Source organism: Haliotis rufescens, unplaced genomic scaffold, assembly GCF_023055435.1.
Source record: "Haliotis rufescens isolate VD_foot unplaced genomic scaffold, xgHalRufe1.0.p SCAF_59, whole genome shotgun sequence".
Classification (NCBI taxonomy): domain Eukaryota; kingdom Metazoa; phylum Mollusca; class Gastropoda; order Lepetellida; family Haliotidae; genus Haliotis; species Haliotis rufescens.
Genome location: NW_025964323.1, coordinates 429,939 through 447,287, shown reverse-complemented (window position 1 = coordinate 447,287; position 17,349 = coordinate 429,939). Strand labels below are relative to the sequence as shown.

The 17,349-nt window shown below is 37.9% G+C and overlaps 2 protein-coding genes across 4 annotated transcripts in view; both read left to right on the top strand.

Moving 5' to 3' along the window:
* Positions 1-15,497, top strand: part of LOC124142810 (5-hydroxytryptamine receptor 1-like) — a 43,539-nt gene extending 28,042 nt beyond the window's left edge. For all 3 annotated transcript variants that reach the window (XM_046511474.2, XM_046511475.2, XM_046511473.2), the window contains exon 2: positions 10,412-15,497. In XM_046511474.2, the coding sequence (XP_046367430.1) occupies positions 11,080-12,030 (951 nt within the window). In that variant the 5' untranslated portion in view covers positions 10,412-11,079 and the 3' untranslated portion in view covers positions 12,031-15,497. The remainder of the gene's footprint in view (positions 1-10,411) is intronic.
* Positions 1-17,349, top strand: part of LOC124142808 (dipeptidyl peptidase 2-like) — a 103,251-nt gene that overhangs the window by 46,582 nt on the left and 39,320 nt on the right. The gene's annotated exons all lie outside the window — the stretch shown is intronic.

The following is a 17,349-nucleotide window of genomic DNA, read 5'->3' as shown; positions in this document are numbered from 1 at the left end:
TTAAAGAATATTCTTCCTTCCTAGCTATCATATTTAGTGATGATAAAACAAACAGGTGTGTGGTAGTATTGGTTTGCCGTGATTTGAAATACTAGTGAATACATATTACAATACTTTTGGAAAATCAGGTTTATTGCATATTTCAAAATCATGCCTATTTTCATCTTTTCCACTTTCTAAATGGCATTATGTATTCATAACTTTCAGCCATAGGAGCTGTGCCTAATTATATTTGTCAGAGGGGTACACAAAGTATGTGATTTAGACTACCAGTTGTCGGACCTTGTGGAAGAAACGCCTCGGTGGCTGAGTGGGTTAGAACGCTGACTTTGGGTGCTGTTGATTGGGTGCCTCAGTCTCACAGTGTGGGTTGAAATCCTGGATCTTACTCAACCCCCAAAAGTACAAGAATTTGACCTTTACTAACAAAGTGTTATCCCACACATAACATTTGTTGCTTTTGACCTCTTTCATTGAAATTCCGAAATAACCAACTGATTTCTGTGAAACAATTCTTGGGCAGCATCCTGTATATGTGTATTGTGTAGCAGTGTCACCATAGAAATATCCAACAAAATGGCAGACAGCTAAAAAATGTGCTGGGGAAGTACAACATATGGGTGAATTTTGGACCAAGTGATTTGGGTTATTTTTATTCAGATTCGTAAGAAATTACAGATGAAAGAAGGCATATGATATGTTGTCGTACATAAAAAATTGCAGTATGAAAGTCAGGTCAGACCAATCACCAATGAAACAACTGAGTTAATGAATCTGGGAAGTTGGATTTCATAACCAATGTGTCAACCATCCCTGCAGACAGAAAATGACTACATGTCCAATCAAAATAGCTATGATGATTCAAATTTTAGCCTTGCCAAAATCTCTTTTTAAGTAATTGTCAGTTATGCCAGGCACAAAACAGGATTATTCATGCATGGTTTGACAATTCATGTATATGCAAACCGAACTGTGTGAACTCATTCAATAATTAATGTGGTAAGTATTTTTCCGTGTGACCTGTTCTGCACTGGAAACCCCAGTGGGTGTCTAGTATGTAAATATGTTGATGGGAAACGGTTATTTCATGAGTCTGAAATATTGATCCTTTGGGCTAAACTGATGGTGTCCTTCAGTCAGAAATCCACCAACTTCTCCCATTATTGACAGGGTCTGTGACAGAAACAACACCAGTTTTGTACAATAAGGCCACACGTTTTGTTTTTTTCGTTTCATGGGCCTGTCACCCCTACTGAAAAGCAGCTGGAAAAGAAATAAATTAAACATAAAAATATATATTTTTATTATATCTCCCGCTAGTAATATGGACCCTCTTATACAATATTAAATGTTATATATAAATTCCATGTCTAGATCACTATCAGTGATTCAAGTAGCCAGCTGCAGTTTGAACTCCATGGCAGAATGACTTTCATATAAATAAACAAATGATTCATATAGCTATTTATTTTAATTGTTATTTCAACTGACCTTGTGTGGAAAAGCTGGAATAAATACGTGAAACATAAAATTAAAAAAGTGTGGCCTAAATGTTCAGTGGCCACTTGATATTCTACAGTTGGTTTCTGAATTGTTCCAGTAAGGAGGAGGCACCGCTGGGTGTCCACAGTTCTCTGTGCTTTATTTCATCCTTTAGGCGTGCCAGAAACGTGTGGGCTGGAATCCCTGATTATGTTTCTTACTAAGGTTTGTCAGCCCCATTGCGTGGGTTTCATCCGTGGTAAACGTCTAACACCTGCATTGCTTCGGGCTTTCCTCCCTCATCAATCCGAAATGCTGTGATATAACTGAAATACTGTTTCTCTCTCCATCTCTCACTCACTCACTCTTACGGGATGTGATTGTTGTTTTAGATCCTCATGTTACAGATCCACTAAGATTGTCCTACAAGTAATGATTCTTGGTCAGGAAAACTGGTGGTTGATGTCATGAGCAACAATCCATGTCACACAATCAGCCAGATCAAACGCTAAAGCATTTTGAGCACAGAATTCAGATGATGTATTGTGTCCAGGGAAACCCTACAGGAGATTAGGGCCAGGATGTGAATTGGAAGTATCTGTACATCATTCTGTCAGCAACCTCCGGAAGCATGATAGGTACTTCAGCACTGTAGGCATTAGCTGAGAAGGTTGAATCCTTTATCACTGTGTGTACTGTAAGTATTCTGTCAGCACCACCACCCCCCACCAGTCCAATCTCAGCATGTGCACAAAACATAACAAGCGCTAGTGATATGAGGTCAGATGTGACCAACATAGTAAGATATAACACAGGGTTGATCAGCTATATGTAAAAGGTGTGCTTAACGTCTCTGTGAGTAGAGTTTTATTATTCTCAGTCCCCTTTGCTTGTCAAGAAAGGCAACTGACAGGATCGGATGAGCCTTGCTGACTTGGTTGATGCATGTCATTGTACCACAAATGTGAAGATTGATGCTCATGATGTCAATCACTGTGTTGTCTTGTCCATACCCATATATTTAAAGGGCTGTCATATATAGCTGGAATATTGATGAGTGCAGAGTTAAACAATGATCATACAAAACAAACAAAAGAAGACAAACAGTATCTCAGTGAAATGTGTGACGATAAAATTTACCTGGGGCTTGTTCATAATCTCGGTTCGAACCCACGACCAACAAATCCAAATAAATATTGTTAGTTTATTTTAATGTAACCACAGTTTAAATTTATGACGTTGAAGATGTATAAAGAAGTTACATGTACAGTTTGGGGAGGTTATTATTTTGAAGATCATTGAATCTATGGAAACATGTAGGGATGCAGTCTATTGGAATTGTAGGAAACAGATTCAAGACTTCTTAAAGAACTTAGGATCTGAAAATGTACGTTAATGGCCATTTTAACATGAAATGTTTGTGCAAGAGTGGTGTAAGTAAACAATCAGACTATATGATGGAGTACACTCAAGTTGTCAGGTAGCCAAAGGTGAACGTGACTGTATGATGTGTCTCTGGAATTTGTTGTCTCACAGGGAGTGTTCTCAGAGGAGAGTCTTTCTGGGAGGATTCTCTTCATGAGTCATCCAGGTATTACTTAGCGTAAGTTAGTGAGTTGGGTTTACACTCATAACAACACTATTCTGCGTGACGAGTCAATCATCATCATGTTGAAAGAAATCTAAGTCATTTCCAAATTCGAATCTGGCAAACATCACTTGTTAAATTGCAACCTTTTATGGATTAATGGTTCACCTGAATTGATTGAGTGTTCAAATGATCTAAGGTCATGGTGAATTATTTATTTGTTCTGAAGAATCTTCTCATCTATTTGTCTGCAAAGTCTGTTTTTCCCCACTTTTTTCAAAACGGGGGGAAATAGCGTATCCAATGGCAATGAACCAAACTCCATTTCCGAACTGCACCAGACTGGGGGGATATGTCATCTCCTGATGACTCTTCTTATGTTTGGTTCTGATTTGTTCATGTTGTAATCATGAATAAGTTACTACTGTAAAACGATTCAGAATGTGTGTTGCAATCTGATTGGTTGAAAAACATTATAAATTCGGATTTAAATCCAGGAAATCGTCTGGACTTTTCACTGCATATGAATATTTTACATGATAAATACAGTATCTCAAAATTGACAAAATGCAACACTCGGCATGCTATCAAGAATACTGCATCCATTATATATTACTGGATTAATCGTTACCAGAAATAGACTTTGATTTATTTAATTTTTCAAGACCCCGTCTCAAGATCAGATCATCCGCTGTATCATGACGTCATTAAAAGTATTCCTGACTAACGTCATATATACTGATGGAAATGAATAAGGAAACTCTTTGTACAGAGTAAAGTGATATGCTATCGTGGGTTTCCAGTCTCGTCTACCAAATACACATTGGAAACAACGCACACAAACACATCTCAACATTTGATTCTGACGTGTTGAATTGTATTCGTGCTATTTTATATGTACTGACAGTAAAGCTTATTACCCTATAATTTTCATTGTTTCCTAATTATTCGTTTCCATCAGTATATGTCTCAAGCTGTGAGTGTTTGTAGAAAGAGAGTTCAATGGAAACTTTCCAATAGCTCTTGATGAGCATTATGTGTTTTCAGTTTTGCAGGTGTTATTGAGTACTCATGCTTGGAAATTTTATAATTTGAAACTTCTGGCTAATGCTGTTGGTTCCAAATGAAATTTTCATGTGTAGTATCCACAAAAAAAACCTGCATATCTCAAGACACTTAATGTTTATCTAAATATGTAAATACTTTATTCGACGTAATAAGCGCCCCGCTCTAATAAGCGCCCACAGCGATATTTGCTAATATATTGGCTAGTGAACAATCCCAATTGGCACCGCTTCAGATTGATCAATGTACACAAGACTTATTTTTTCACGTATAATACGCACCCGTGTGCTATATGCACCCTTAATTATGGGCAATTAAATTCTGGAAAAATATATCTGTCGTACATAAACATTTCAGGCTGTCAGCATAAACCACGAAATTTATCTTTCAACTCTGTTTTTTTTTCACCAAATAATATTCTAATAAGAGGCCCCTGTTTGTAATTATGAGAGTGCCCTGGGCGCTTATTACGTCGAATACGGTAGGTATATAATTTAGATATCTAACTGAAGTCTATAAGCTAAAAAACAAACACGGGCAATAAAGGTTGAGAACATATTATAACCCAAGCTTAGCATCAGCTGAATGAAGCTGCTTAAAGTCAGAAATCAATAACATTTAATCTCTGGAACTTATGAGAACATGAGAAATTGAGCTATGAACATTTGTCAAAAGAATGTGAAGATATATTAAAATTCTGTTGAAACAATAAGACAAACCAGACAAACAGCTCAGCTCATTTTCTTCCCTTTGAAAAGAGTGATACGAAGAATTATTATAAATTTCCCATAATGTACGATTCCTGGGGATATCAGGTTAATGGGAAAGACTTGTCTGATGAACATTAAACTCGTATTTCAATGTCTGAGAAAATGAGTATCCGGTACAAAGATGTTAATCTAAAGATTAAGTATGGTAAAATATGTTAAAATGTCAAAGTCATCATTTAAGATTTGTATTTCGCAATACTATTTCAACAGTGTTGAATCAGCACAATTTGAGGTGACCGCACTCTTGGCAGGTTTCTGGGTCAAGACAACTGTATATTTTATTCATCAGTACCGCTAATTTTAGCAAGTCCATTGTATTGACAGGAATTGTAAATAATTGAGCAGTTCAGATAACCCAGTAACTAAAGACAGGTGGGAGTATATAAGCTGATGGAGGCAGCCTACAGCGTAAACATAGAGATGAATCGGTTTCTGGTAAACACTGCACTAAACATGTTCTAATTTCAGACTTCTTGGTCTTAATTAAAGTAAGCAATTGCTTCCTCCAGTAGGAATGAAAGTGATGATATATCAAACTATCAATGTATTGCAGTTGTTTGCTCTACGATTGTATTATATCAATATGATTTTATAATTGTCTTTATTGTTGACAGTATGCATAACAAGCGATAGTTTCAGTCGTTGCAATTAGTCACAACTAAAACATAAAATATATGTAAGAAAACTGTCTTTTTAAGGCCGTATTTCAAATTTATTCATTTGCAAGAATAACAATAACAGATTACAGACTTTCCTGCTGCTGAGACGATATGTTTGCAGTCATATTACCACCCCATCCTACCGGGTACCCATTCCTGGCTGGGTGAACATTGGCATATTTTGAACACTGCTTGCCTAAGGAGAAACCTGTGTTTCAGTGTGTGGCATAACCGAAGCCCAAGAAACTCAGTGTTATGCTGCCTAACACATTACCTCAGTCATCTACTCTCTGCAATCAATATACCTGAACTTTCCCTATTTGTGACCTGTGTGGAGTACAGAAATATGGCATATGTCCAAACATACAAATTTCCCGGTAAGTTTTACTCATTTCATGCAATGACAGACCTTAGAGTTTCTTTGTAGACGTTAATTGCCAAAACGTTCATAGCTGTCACTCAGGTGTGCATTTCATCACTATATCAGATGATCTTTTTGAGGATGATTGATCACGATCATAAGTCCAAGGCTGCGGTACCGAACGTTATTACTGTCTCTGTGGTTCCAGACTCTTGTGTGTAGGGTCATGTGCCCATCACACTGTAGGTGTCAAATGGCTTGGCTGGGACAGCAGCCTCTGTAGCTGGTTATTGTTACCGTAAGTGCAGTTAACGAGTTATCCCATGCAGGGGATGGTGAGAAAGGGATTGAGTTGTGAGAAATTGTGTAACAACATTTTGTTTTGTATTTTATTCCTTGTTCTAAGTATCTTTGAATGGCATTTAGAAGTGATAAACATAAGTAAGAGAATATATGGATAAGATGTCAACTTCTATTATGAGGAACACATCATTTCAGAGTATGAGGCGTAGGTATATATGCTAAGAAACATTGTGTTCCTCATAATAAAGAAGTTGACATCCATACATTAATATTCTCTTTCTTGTTGTAAGTGGGTTTGATGTATATTTTGTCTGGTGCTATCAGACTTACGCGACACTTCAGAATGACATAATTGTTGTCTTGAGATAATATCCTGGATCTGTCTGTGGTATGTACAGTGACTGTTAAATGTTCATCACAGAGTGAAACGTTCAACTAATACTGTAATCCTTGTAATCTAATGCCTTAATGTTTTTACTCTGTACTTGATGTTAACAACAATAATGACACTACTACTACTACTACTACTACTACTACTTCTACTACTAAAGTTACTACTACTACGTAGACTAATCTACTACAACTACTAAAACTACTACTTCTACCAAACATACTACTACATCTGCTATGACTTAATTACTACTGCTACTACTAAAACTACTGCTACTACTAAAACTGCTTCTACTACTAAAACTACTGCTTCTACTAAATCTGTCTACTACTAATACTACTGCTACTAAAACTACTGCTGCTTAGTAACTAATAATTATCACAATAATGATAAAAATAGTGATATTGATAATAATAAAAACAATAATACATTTTGACGCTGCAAACTGCAAACAACACACGCTCAGTAACCCCACCCCACATACAGGACATATGTGAACATTCATTGTGCCTTCTCAACTCCCAGGTATGCAACACAACAGCTTTGAAACAAATAAAGGGCTATGTCAGTATGTGTTCATCTGGGCCAGAGTTCTAGCTATGATTAACTCCACAATTTTGGCAATAGTTCTTTATGCATGTTGTGTTGCATGTCCTGTGGCCATTTTTGGAGAGCTAGAGAATGTAGAGTTCTGCATCAGCTAGCTATGAATAACCGTTTGACATTCATCATGTATACTGCCTACCACTGTATGAAGGTCAGCGTTTCAATATGTATAGGATGCCACAGTGTACGTAATTGTCATGTTAACTCCTGTATTAATATGGAGATAGTTTATCAGAAATCATTTGAGATTAGTTTATTTCCATACAACTGTGGGGGCACGGGTGGCCCAGTCATCTTAGGTGCCCAAATTTGCTGTGCAGAGTTGTGTCCCTTGGGTACGCCAGACACCTATCATTGTGGGTTCGAATCCCGGTTTGCCCCGATTATGTTTCTAGATTTGTCAGCACCATACCCATGGTCGTGGGTTTCACAGAAGTGGTAAACGTCTGAGGCCTGCATCATTTCCAGCTTTCCACCCAGTCCCACGTTAAGCTGACACGCCGTGATATAACTGAAATACTGTTAAAAGCGAAGTTAAACCCAACTCACCCACCCACCCATACAACTGAAATACAACCATCATCTAACTCACTGCTCAGGCATTATTCTGTAACCTTTCAATTAGCTGTTTAATTGTATATTGACTTGATGGTCCATTTAATCAACGTATGGATGTCAATTTCACATGCAATTAGCGTGGTTGACATGCCATGTGGTCAAGCTGATGTGGCCTTTGTGAAATGTCTATCACAGATCAGTGAAAGGGATGCTTGTGTTCAGGACATTTGCAAGCATAAAAGGTTTTATTGTTGTGTCAGGATAGCTGATGTCATGCATCAATTCTGCTGTGTTTAGTAGCAAGCTCAAGCCATCATGTAAATTGACAGTGATCAATAGCATGGCAGTGTTATTGTTATACAGGGTTAGATGTAAGTACAATCTGGGAGGTAACGGACTTGGTTCAACTTGGACTGCTGTGTAGAACATGGACAATAGGTCTTCAGCAACCCATGCTTGCTGTAAGAGGCGACTAACGGGATCGGGTGGTTGGACTTACTGACTTAATGGTTGATGCATGTCATTGTATCCCAAATGTGTGAATTGATGCCCATATTGTCATATAGCTGGTATTTTGCTGAGTGTGGTGTTTAACAAACAAACTGCTGTCTCAGAGTGGGACCTGGTGTGCCAGGCAAAACCTAATCTCCTGGCCAAAGCATCATTCCAAAAAGCGATCTTACTGCTAAGATAGTGGTTTTGTTGTAAGGTGAACTTTGTTGGGTTTGTTGTCAGGTGAACTCTGTTTGGTTTGTTGTAAGGTGAACTTTGTTGTAAGATGAACTTTGTTGGGTTTGTTGTCAGGTGAACTTTGTTGTAAGTTGAACTTTGTTGGGTTTGTTGTCAGGTGAACTTTGTTGTAAGGTGAACTTTGTTGGGTTTGTTGTCAGGTGAACTTTGTTGTAAGGTGAACTTTGTTGGGTTTGTTGTCAGGTGAACTTTGTTGTAAGGTGAACTTTGTTGGGTTTGTTATCAGGTGAACTTTGTTGGGTTTGTTGTAAGTTGAACTCTGTTGTAAGTTAAACTTTGTTGGGTTTGTTGTCAGGTGAACTTTGTTGTTAGGTGAACTTTGTTGGGTTTGTTGTCAGGTGAACTTTGTTGGGTTTGTTGTCAGGTGAACTTTGTTGTCAGGTGAACTTTGTTGGGTTTGTTGTAAGGTGAACTTTGTTGTAAGTTAAACTTTGTTGGGTTTGTTGTCAGGTGAACTTTGTTGGGTTTGTTGTCAGGTGGACTTTGTTGTCAGGTGAACTTTGTTGTAAGGTGAACTTTGTTGGGTTCGTTGTCAGGTGAACTTTGTTGTCAGGTGAACTTTGTTGGGTTTGTTGTAAGGTGAACTTTGTTGTAAGTTAAACTTTGTTGGGTTTGTTGTCAGGTGAACTTTGTTGGGTTTGTTGTCAGGTGGACTTTGTTGTCAGGTGAACTTTGTTGGGTTTGTTGTAAGGTGAACTCTGTTGTAAGCTGAACTTTGTTGGGTTTGTTGTCAGGTGAACTTTGTTGTCAGGTGAACTTTGTTGGGTTTGTTGTAAGGTGAACTTTGTTGGGTTTGTTGTCAGGTGAACTTTGTTGTCAGGTGAACTTTGTTGGGTTTGTTGTAAGGTGAACTCTGTTGTAAGTTAAACTTTGTTGGGTTTGTTGTCAGGTGAACTTTGTTGGGTTTGTTGTCAGGTGAACTTTGTTGTCAGGTGAACTTTGTTGGGTTTGTTGTAAGGTGAACTCTGTTGTAAGGTGAACTTTGTTGGGTTTGTTATCAGGTGAACTTTGTTGTAAGGTGAACTTTGTTGGGTTCGTTGTCAGGTGAACTTTGTTGTCAGGTGAACTTTGTTGGGTTTGTTGTCAGGTGGACTTTGTTGTCAGGTGAACTTTGTTGGGTTTGTTATCAGGTGAACTTTGTTGGGTTTGTTGTAAGGTGAACTTTGTTGTAAGGTGAACTTTGTTGGGTTTGTTATCAGGTGAACTTTGTTGGGTTTGTTCTTAGTGCCTGGTACCATTGACCAAGATCCTCAATATTTCTGTTCTTGTTGGTGCACACACTTAGTCCTCTAGGATTTAGAATGGTTGAACATCATGTTTCAGAATGATTTACCTAAGCATAGGTATCAGTTGTTGTCCAGTTGTATTATTAGCAAACTGTACTTATGCTGAACTGATACATGATTTGAGTAACTGAAAATTTGAATTAATATATTCAAAGCGTGCATGTAACTTAACTGGAAATGTATTATTTATGTAACACATGATGTTTGAACACAGAAGCTGTGTCAATGTAATAGCATTGACTGCTACCATAGTATAATGAAACACATTGACAATACATAATCAACTTTACCTCAAAATCAGAAAAGATTTATTTTTTTTGCTTATATCTCCCAATCGAAGATCCATTTTCAATGTGTCTCACTATATATGTTACTGTTATTTATGTGTGTGGTAACAGGAAATCTAATCAAAACATACCATAATCCACGAGAATAAAGTGATGAAAACAAATCATTTTATCATGTTAACCAATTATGTCAAATGATTTTAATTTTATTCATAGGAATGTTGGCTGTTATCAGCTGATATCATGTGATTTATGAGTGATTAATTATTGATAACAGGTTATAGTTATGACCTTATCAATTGCAGATGGTGAGAAGACCTTCCAGATGAAGAGATAATTCATCGATTTTGGGAGTGAATGATTCAAGGAATATATGTGTTAATTATTGAAGAAGTGGATTCATTAGGGATGAACACAACAGTTCAAAGAGAATTCAAGGATTGATGATTGAACAAGTGATAAACAGGATATGTGAATGATTGACAAGATTGATATGTGAATCATATTCAAGAGGTGGACCAATATCTGCTTTTTGATACTTTGTCATCACCAGAAACTTTCATGGTATTTGGATTAAGCTAAGAAATATCAGTGAACCATCGTTTTATTCAGAAGCCATTTTGAGTGGATTTATACAAATGTACAATTGAAGGAGAGTCATGTATGAACTGTAATATGCAAACCTGAAGAATTTATTTTGTGGGAATAATTCATCCTATTAAAATGTTTCAGTTGTGAGTTTACATAATTATTTCTCACATCTGTTATGTTGGACAGCACAGAAACACAGACCATGAAGCTGTTGCCTTGGGCTCAGAAACTAATTGCTGTTGTCGTCTGACATTTGAAAGTGTCAGATTAATTTGTCAATTAGTAAAGCTGTGTTCTGTTGAAACCGAGGATGCTCTGCACATATTTCTCCCTTCACTGAGGTGACGGGTTTATTTCCCAGCGGAGCGGACAGAGCTTCGTGATGTCTGAAGCAGTGTTCACCTTCGAGACTTTTGTGACAATATTCCTCACTCTTGCCATCATCTGCCTCAACTGTTTGATCCTGATGGTAGCATGCTGGACCGAGTCATTTAGAAATGTCAACAAGTGCTTCTTGTACTCCCTCATCCTCAGCGACCTCTTCCTTGGATTGTTTGTCACTCCGTTTGCAATATTCAACTCCTTGTACAAAGAGTGGGTTTTTCAGAATGACATCTTCTGTTGCATCGAAGCATACCTTGTGGCCATCTTCCTCATCGCCGGACTCTACTCAATGGCTTGGATTAATGTCGATCACTACGTCGCCGTGCGGAAACCCGAACGTTACGACATCATGATGTCAACACCACGCTCCTTGTGTTGGATCGGATTTGCATGGGTGGCAGCATTCTGCTTCAGTTGTCCTCCATTGTTTTCTCTCAAGAAGGCCAAGTATTATGCCGAAGCCTTTGTTTGCATTGTTGATGCCAAAAACCAGCAAGCATACTTCATAACTGCTGGCCTATTAGTAACCGGCCCTGCAGTCATAACACTTATTGTAACGAATGCATATCTTTTCACCAAGGCCTTCAAGGGCAATATCCACTTATACGAGAGAGTGTTCCGAGATAGGAAAACACGGCCATGGAACTATCATATCAACTTTGTAATTTCTCTTGTGTATTCTTTTTGCTGGTTGCCGTTTTGCATCCTTCGTCTTTATGAAGTGAGTACTAACTACGCTGGCTTGTCCCCTGGTCTCTTGCACTTCTATTTCCTCTGGCTGGGTTTCAGCAACGCTTTCCTCAAGTTCTTCATCTATCTGGTGATGAGTCAAGAATTCCGACAAGGAATCAATGAGATATTCTATGCCCACAGTTTGGACTGTGCCTGTGTAGGATGCAAGACAACCAATGATATGAACGTCAATTTTATTACCATAGCAGAGAAATAGATCCTGTTGATTGATTTGCTGAAAGTTTTATGTGATAATGCCCGAAACGGAATCAACAGTCTGGACTCCAAAAGAGGAGAACATTGATTCAGGATTTTGTGGTTTTGTTTCCTGAGAACATGTGTCTGTTCTCAATATGGTATGAGGTGTACAGTTTTCAAGAAACATGCCTGTTTTGTTTTATGGTGTGAGGTGTACACTTTTCAAGAAACGTGTCTGTTCTGTACACTTTTAAAAAAATGTGTCTGTTCTGTGCAGGGTCTGAGGTAAACAGCTTCAAGATGATGTTAATGTGAATATACATGAAACTAAGCACATCTTCGAATGTATTGAGATGTGTATTTAATCAAAATGACTATGTGATCAAAATGTCTGCAGTTAGACACAGATAGCCAACAAGGGATGATGGTTGGCCACAGTGATAGAGATGTATGTGTTTTGTTATTTTTTTAAAGTTTGAAACAGTGGAGAAAGTGGAAATTTAAAATTTAAACAAAAATTATGGCATCCATGCTGTGCAGTTTGCAATAAAGAGGGGATGTGTTTATGGACATTTATTCTGCAAAAGCTCCAAATCAACTTCACAACAAGCAAGATGAACTTCACAATAGCTCTGTTGGTGACACAACAAGTAAGATGAACTTCACAATAGCTCTGTTGGAGAGGCTGGCTGTACAGTGGAACAATGTTGGACAACAGTTGTGTTGACAGTAATATTTTTACCATATTCGCCATATCGCTTTGCTCCAATAAGCTTCTAACCAACTTCCAGACTAATCTGTAAGCAATCCTTATGGGGGCCCTACAAAGACCATAACTTTACATGACAGTCAATATTTTCTTGTGTATTTTATGGATGATTTTTACCGTAGACAGCAGTGAATTGTAACTTACAGGAAAGGTTTTAGTTTTATCAACGTTTGAACTAAGTCAATCTCTGAAAACAGATTTAACTCGTTGTGTATGGTTTTAATAAGCTACCCCCTTGTCATTTTTCTAAGCACCCAGGGTTCTTATTATGACAAATATGGTACATTATATCCTGATCCTGTTCTGTGATGACCTTCTAGTGACCTCACTGTAGCTGGGATAATCGGAAAATAAAATGTAGATAATTTATCACTTTGTAGTATTGATTAGATGTCTTGGGGCAATATAAATGTTCAATATATGTGTGATGAATAACACTGCACACATTCTCTGAAAGTAATTTGACGTGAAAATGTTTGTATGTGGATCAGGTCAGATATTGAAATGAGTCTATTTGGATGTGATAAAGAATTGCTGCGTTGCAATCTGAATCTGGTCTAACATTGATAAGTTGCAGTCTGAATCTCATCAACTATTGATAAGTTGCAGTCTGAACTTCATCAACTATTGATAAGTTACAGCCTGAATCTCATCAACTATTGATAAGTTACAGCCTGAATCTCATTAACTATTGGTAAGTTGCATTTAGGATCTGTTCAATCATTGATAAGCCGCAGCCTGAATCTCATCAACTATTGTTCAAGTCAATTCAATATGGGCCCAAACTGGCCTCATTTCACACAATAAACCACACTACAGTCAGATTCAATATGGGCCCAAGCTGGCCTCCTCATTTCACACAATAAACCACACTACAGTCAGATTCAGTATGGGCCCAAGCTGGCCTCCTCATTTCACACAATAAACCACACTACAGTCAGATTCAGTATGGGCCCAAGCTGGTCTCCTCATTTCACACAATAAACCACACTACAGCAAGGCGCGCAATACACTACAGTCATATTCAGAATGGGCCCTGTGAAGACATAATCAAACAAAAAAACTTGTGCTTGGTCTGATCCCCTTCAAGTCCTCACTACCATCAAGTACATCAGACACCACACTGGTGGACTATACTCATCACATGAGTCTTTCAGGGAGAAACATAACTGCACATAATTGTATTGTTAGGTCTATACTCAAAGGCAAGAGGTTCAGATTTTATTCTTATAATCATTGTGATCAAATCACTGGAGTAATAAATATTGGTAATTTTCTGGTGAAACACCAGTAGATCACAAGGGCAAAGGTATTCAGGTGATTACTGTGTCCATATAATCACGTATAAAACAATGTGTACCATAACAGGAATTTCATTGATCCCAATTGTGTGGATCGATGCTCATGATGTCAGTCACTGGATTGTCTGGTACAGACTCAATTATTTATAGACTGCCGTCATATGGCTGGAATATTGCTGAGTGCGGCGTTAAACAACAAGCAAACAAACAAGCATGACAGGGATATACAAAGAATTGCAAAGAAAAAGTCAATAAAAGTTTAAAACGCCAAGGATTGCCATGGAATTTTAAGATTTCTTCGATGAGAGTTGGCATATTTGATATTAAGGTCACAGAGGATGAGATTCTATTTATCATCCGAAATCATTCTTCCAACTTTTTTGAGTTTGTAAACAGGGATAACCAGTATCTGGAATGTAAAAATTACAGCTAGCCAGCTTTAATGGCAAAGAGGGGCGGTGGGGTAGCCTAGTGGTTAAAGCATTCACTCATTACGCCGAAGACCCGGGTTTGATTCCCCATCGGGGGGACATTGTGTGAAGCCCATTGCTGGTGTCCCCTGCCGTGATATTGCTGGAATATTGCTAAAAGCGGCATCAAACCGTACTCACTCACTCACTCAATGGGAAAAAGATTGGTGATGTAATTTGATTGTGAGAGCATGGTAACAAATGACACCAAAATGATCTCAAAAGCATGGTGATGCAATTCACTGTAGCGATATGTCCTAGATGATATCATTTGACCTCACCAAGCGATATCTCCTATGAAAGCCAGGTTTGGATGATAAATAATCATGTCAATTAATCATTTATGACAATTACAAAGATGTCATGACCAGGTTTGTGGGCCTCTGTTCGCTCCAGAATGAGGGGTAAATATCACATTCAAGTGTGTTGTCACATGAAGGTAAGGTATACTCAAGGGTAAAAGTAACTGTGACATGTTGTTATTGTATAGTTTAGTCTATTTTGAAAACCTGGTATATTCAAGTCTTCTGGGAGGGGGAAAGGGGGCCCAGTCGTCTATTTAGGCACCACAATTCACTGAGCACTTGTGTCCCTTGGACACACCAGAAACCTATGATCATGGGTTCGAATCCCGGTTCACCTGAATTATATTTGAAGGTTTGTGAGCACCATACCCGTGCTCATGTGTTTCTCCAAAGTGGTAAACGTCTGAGACCTGTATCACTTTAGGCTTTCCGCCAGCATTAATTAAGTTTACACGCTGATATTACTGGGATGCTGTTCACAACAGCATTAAGCCCAACTTACTCACTCACAAGTCTTGTCATTCATTGATATTTGTAAATGTTCAGCTGTAACATAATGCTGCTAATGTTCTCCATAGCCAAGGTGTTATTGTGATCTTGTATGCTGAAGAACATGATTAAAGATGCTTGATGTTTGTGAATACTGCCCAAGAGTTTTTATTGTACCCCCAACCTAAAAGGGCGGGGGTATATAGTTATTCCAAGGAATTACGTCCGTCCGTCCGTCCATCCTTCCTTCCGAGGATATTGTTTGGAGTGACCTATAACTTGAAAACAACTCACTTTCTGCCTTGTTTTGAACAGTTTTTCCTGCTGTAAGTTCAGACCCCAAATAAAATTTGTTTGTTGTTTCACACTCCGCTCAGCAATATTCCAGCTATATGACGGCGATCTGTAAATAATCGAGTCTGGACCAGACAATCCAGTGATTGACATCATTGACATCAACGCGATTGGGATCGATGACATGCATCAACCAAGTCAGCGAGCCTGACCACCCAATAAAGTACTTGAGTTTCAGGTAACATGGCCCCACAGAAAAGGGTCAGTAGGTGTTAGGTTTTTTTTAATTTAAGATCTTTTTATAATGGTTAACATTGATGGTTAGTTTAGAACTGATGTTAACTGAATGTTTCTCAAACTTGTAGGCCAAGACTTAGTAGCTGCAGCAATGATAATAGGCAGAAGCATCCAATTTTTGCCCCGAATGTGTTTCTTGATAAATCAGGCTGTTTCCTGCTGTGATAAAAACTATTCGGTCACAAGTAAAGCAGTGGGTCGGTACGGTCAGGTTACCTGAAACACGAGTCGTGGGGGCCTAAAGTAGAACCTCAGCTCAACAAAGGATTCTTGTCCTACTCAGAACCTTAACAGCACAGGTAACATCTTTAGAGCTTATATCTCAAAGCAATGAACCCAAAGTTGAAAACATCGTTTAGATGATTTCAGTGTTTTTTGCGATAATTTAACCACTACTTGATTCTGGGAGATGGTATAAAAATGTTGTCACTTTAATTTCCTAAAACGCTCTTGAATTAAATGTTAGAAGTAAAGTTCAAACAAAAAACGGCTTGGTCAGTTTGTTCCAGTGCGCAGGTGCCGTTCAGGAGGTCCATTTGGGAGAGCTGTTTTTTCTGTTCTCTGGAAACACAGTTCAGGAAAATTCCACTACCTTTTGGAAAAGAGAGAGATAAGCAATTAGTATGAGTATATGATATGAGTAGGAGGATAAGAATAAATGATATTTTACTCCAAAAGATTCATTTTTCAAACATGACATTCTTGCTCTTCTTATATCTTTCTGTCAGAAATGTAAACAAGAGTAAATTGGTACTGTAAGAAATGTAAATGTGTAAATTGGTGCTGTCAGAAATGTAAACAAGAGTAAATTTGTACTGTCATTAATGTAAACGAGTAAATTGGTGCTGTCAGAAATGTAAACAAGAGTAAATTGGTACTGTCAGAAATGTAAATGAGTAAATTGGTGCTGTCAGAAATGTAAACAAGAGTAAATTTTTACTGTCAGAAATGTAAACGAGTAAATTGGTGCTGTCAGAAATGTAAACAAGAGTAAATTGGTACTGTCAGAAATGTAAACGAGTAAATTGGTGCTGTCAGAAATGTAAACAAGAGTAAATTGGTACTGTCAGAAATGTAGATATGTAAGTTATTACTGTCAGAAATGTTAATGTGTAAGCTATTACTGTCAGAAATGTAGAAGAGTAAATTGGTGTGGGTATAAAAATGTTGTCACTTTAATTTCCAAAAATTCTCTTCAGTTAAATGTTAGAAGTAAAGTTCAAACAAAAAACTGCTTGGTCACGTGGTTCCAGTGTGCATGTGCAGTTCAGGAGGTCCATTTGGGAGAGCTGTTCTCTGGAAACACAGTTCAGGAAATTTCCACTACCTTTCAGAAAAGAGAGAGATGAGCAATTAGTATGAGTAGGAGGATAAGAATGAATGATATTTTACTCCAAAAAATACATTTTTCAA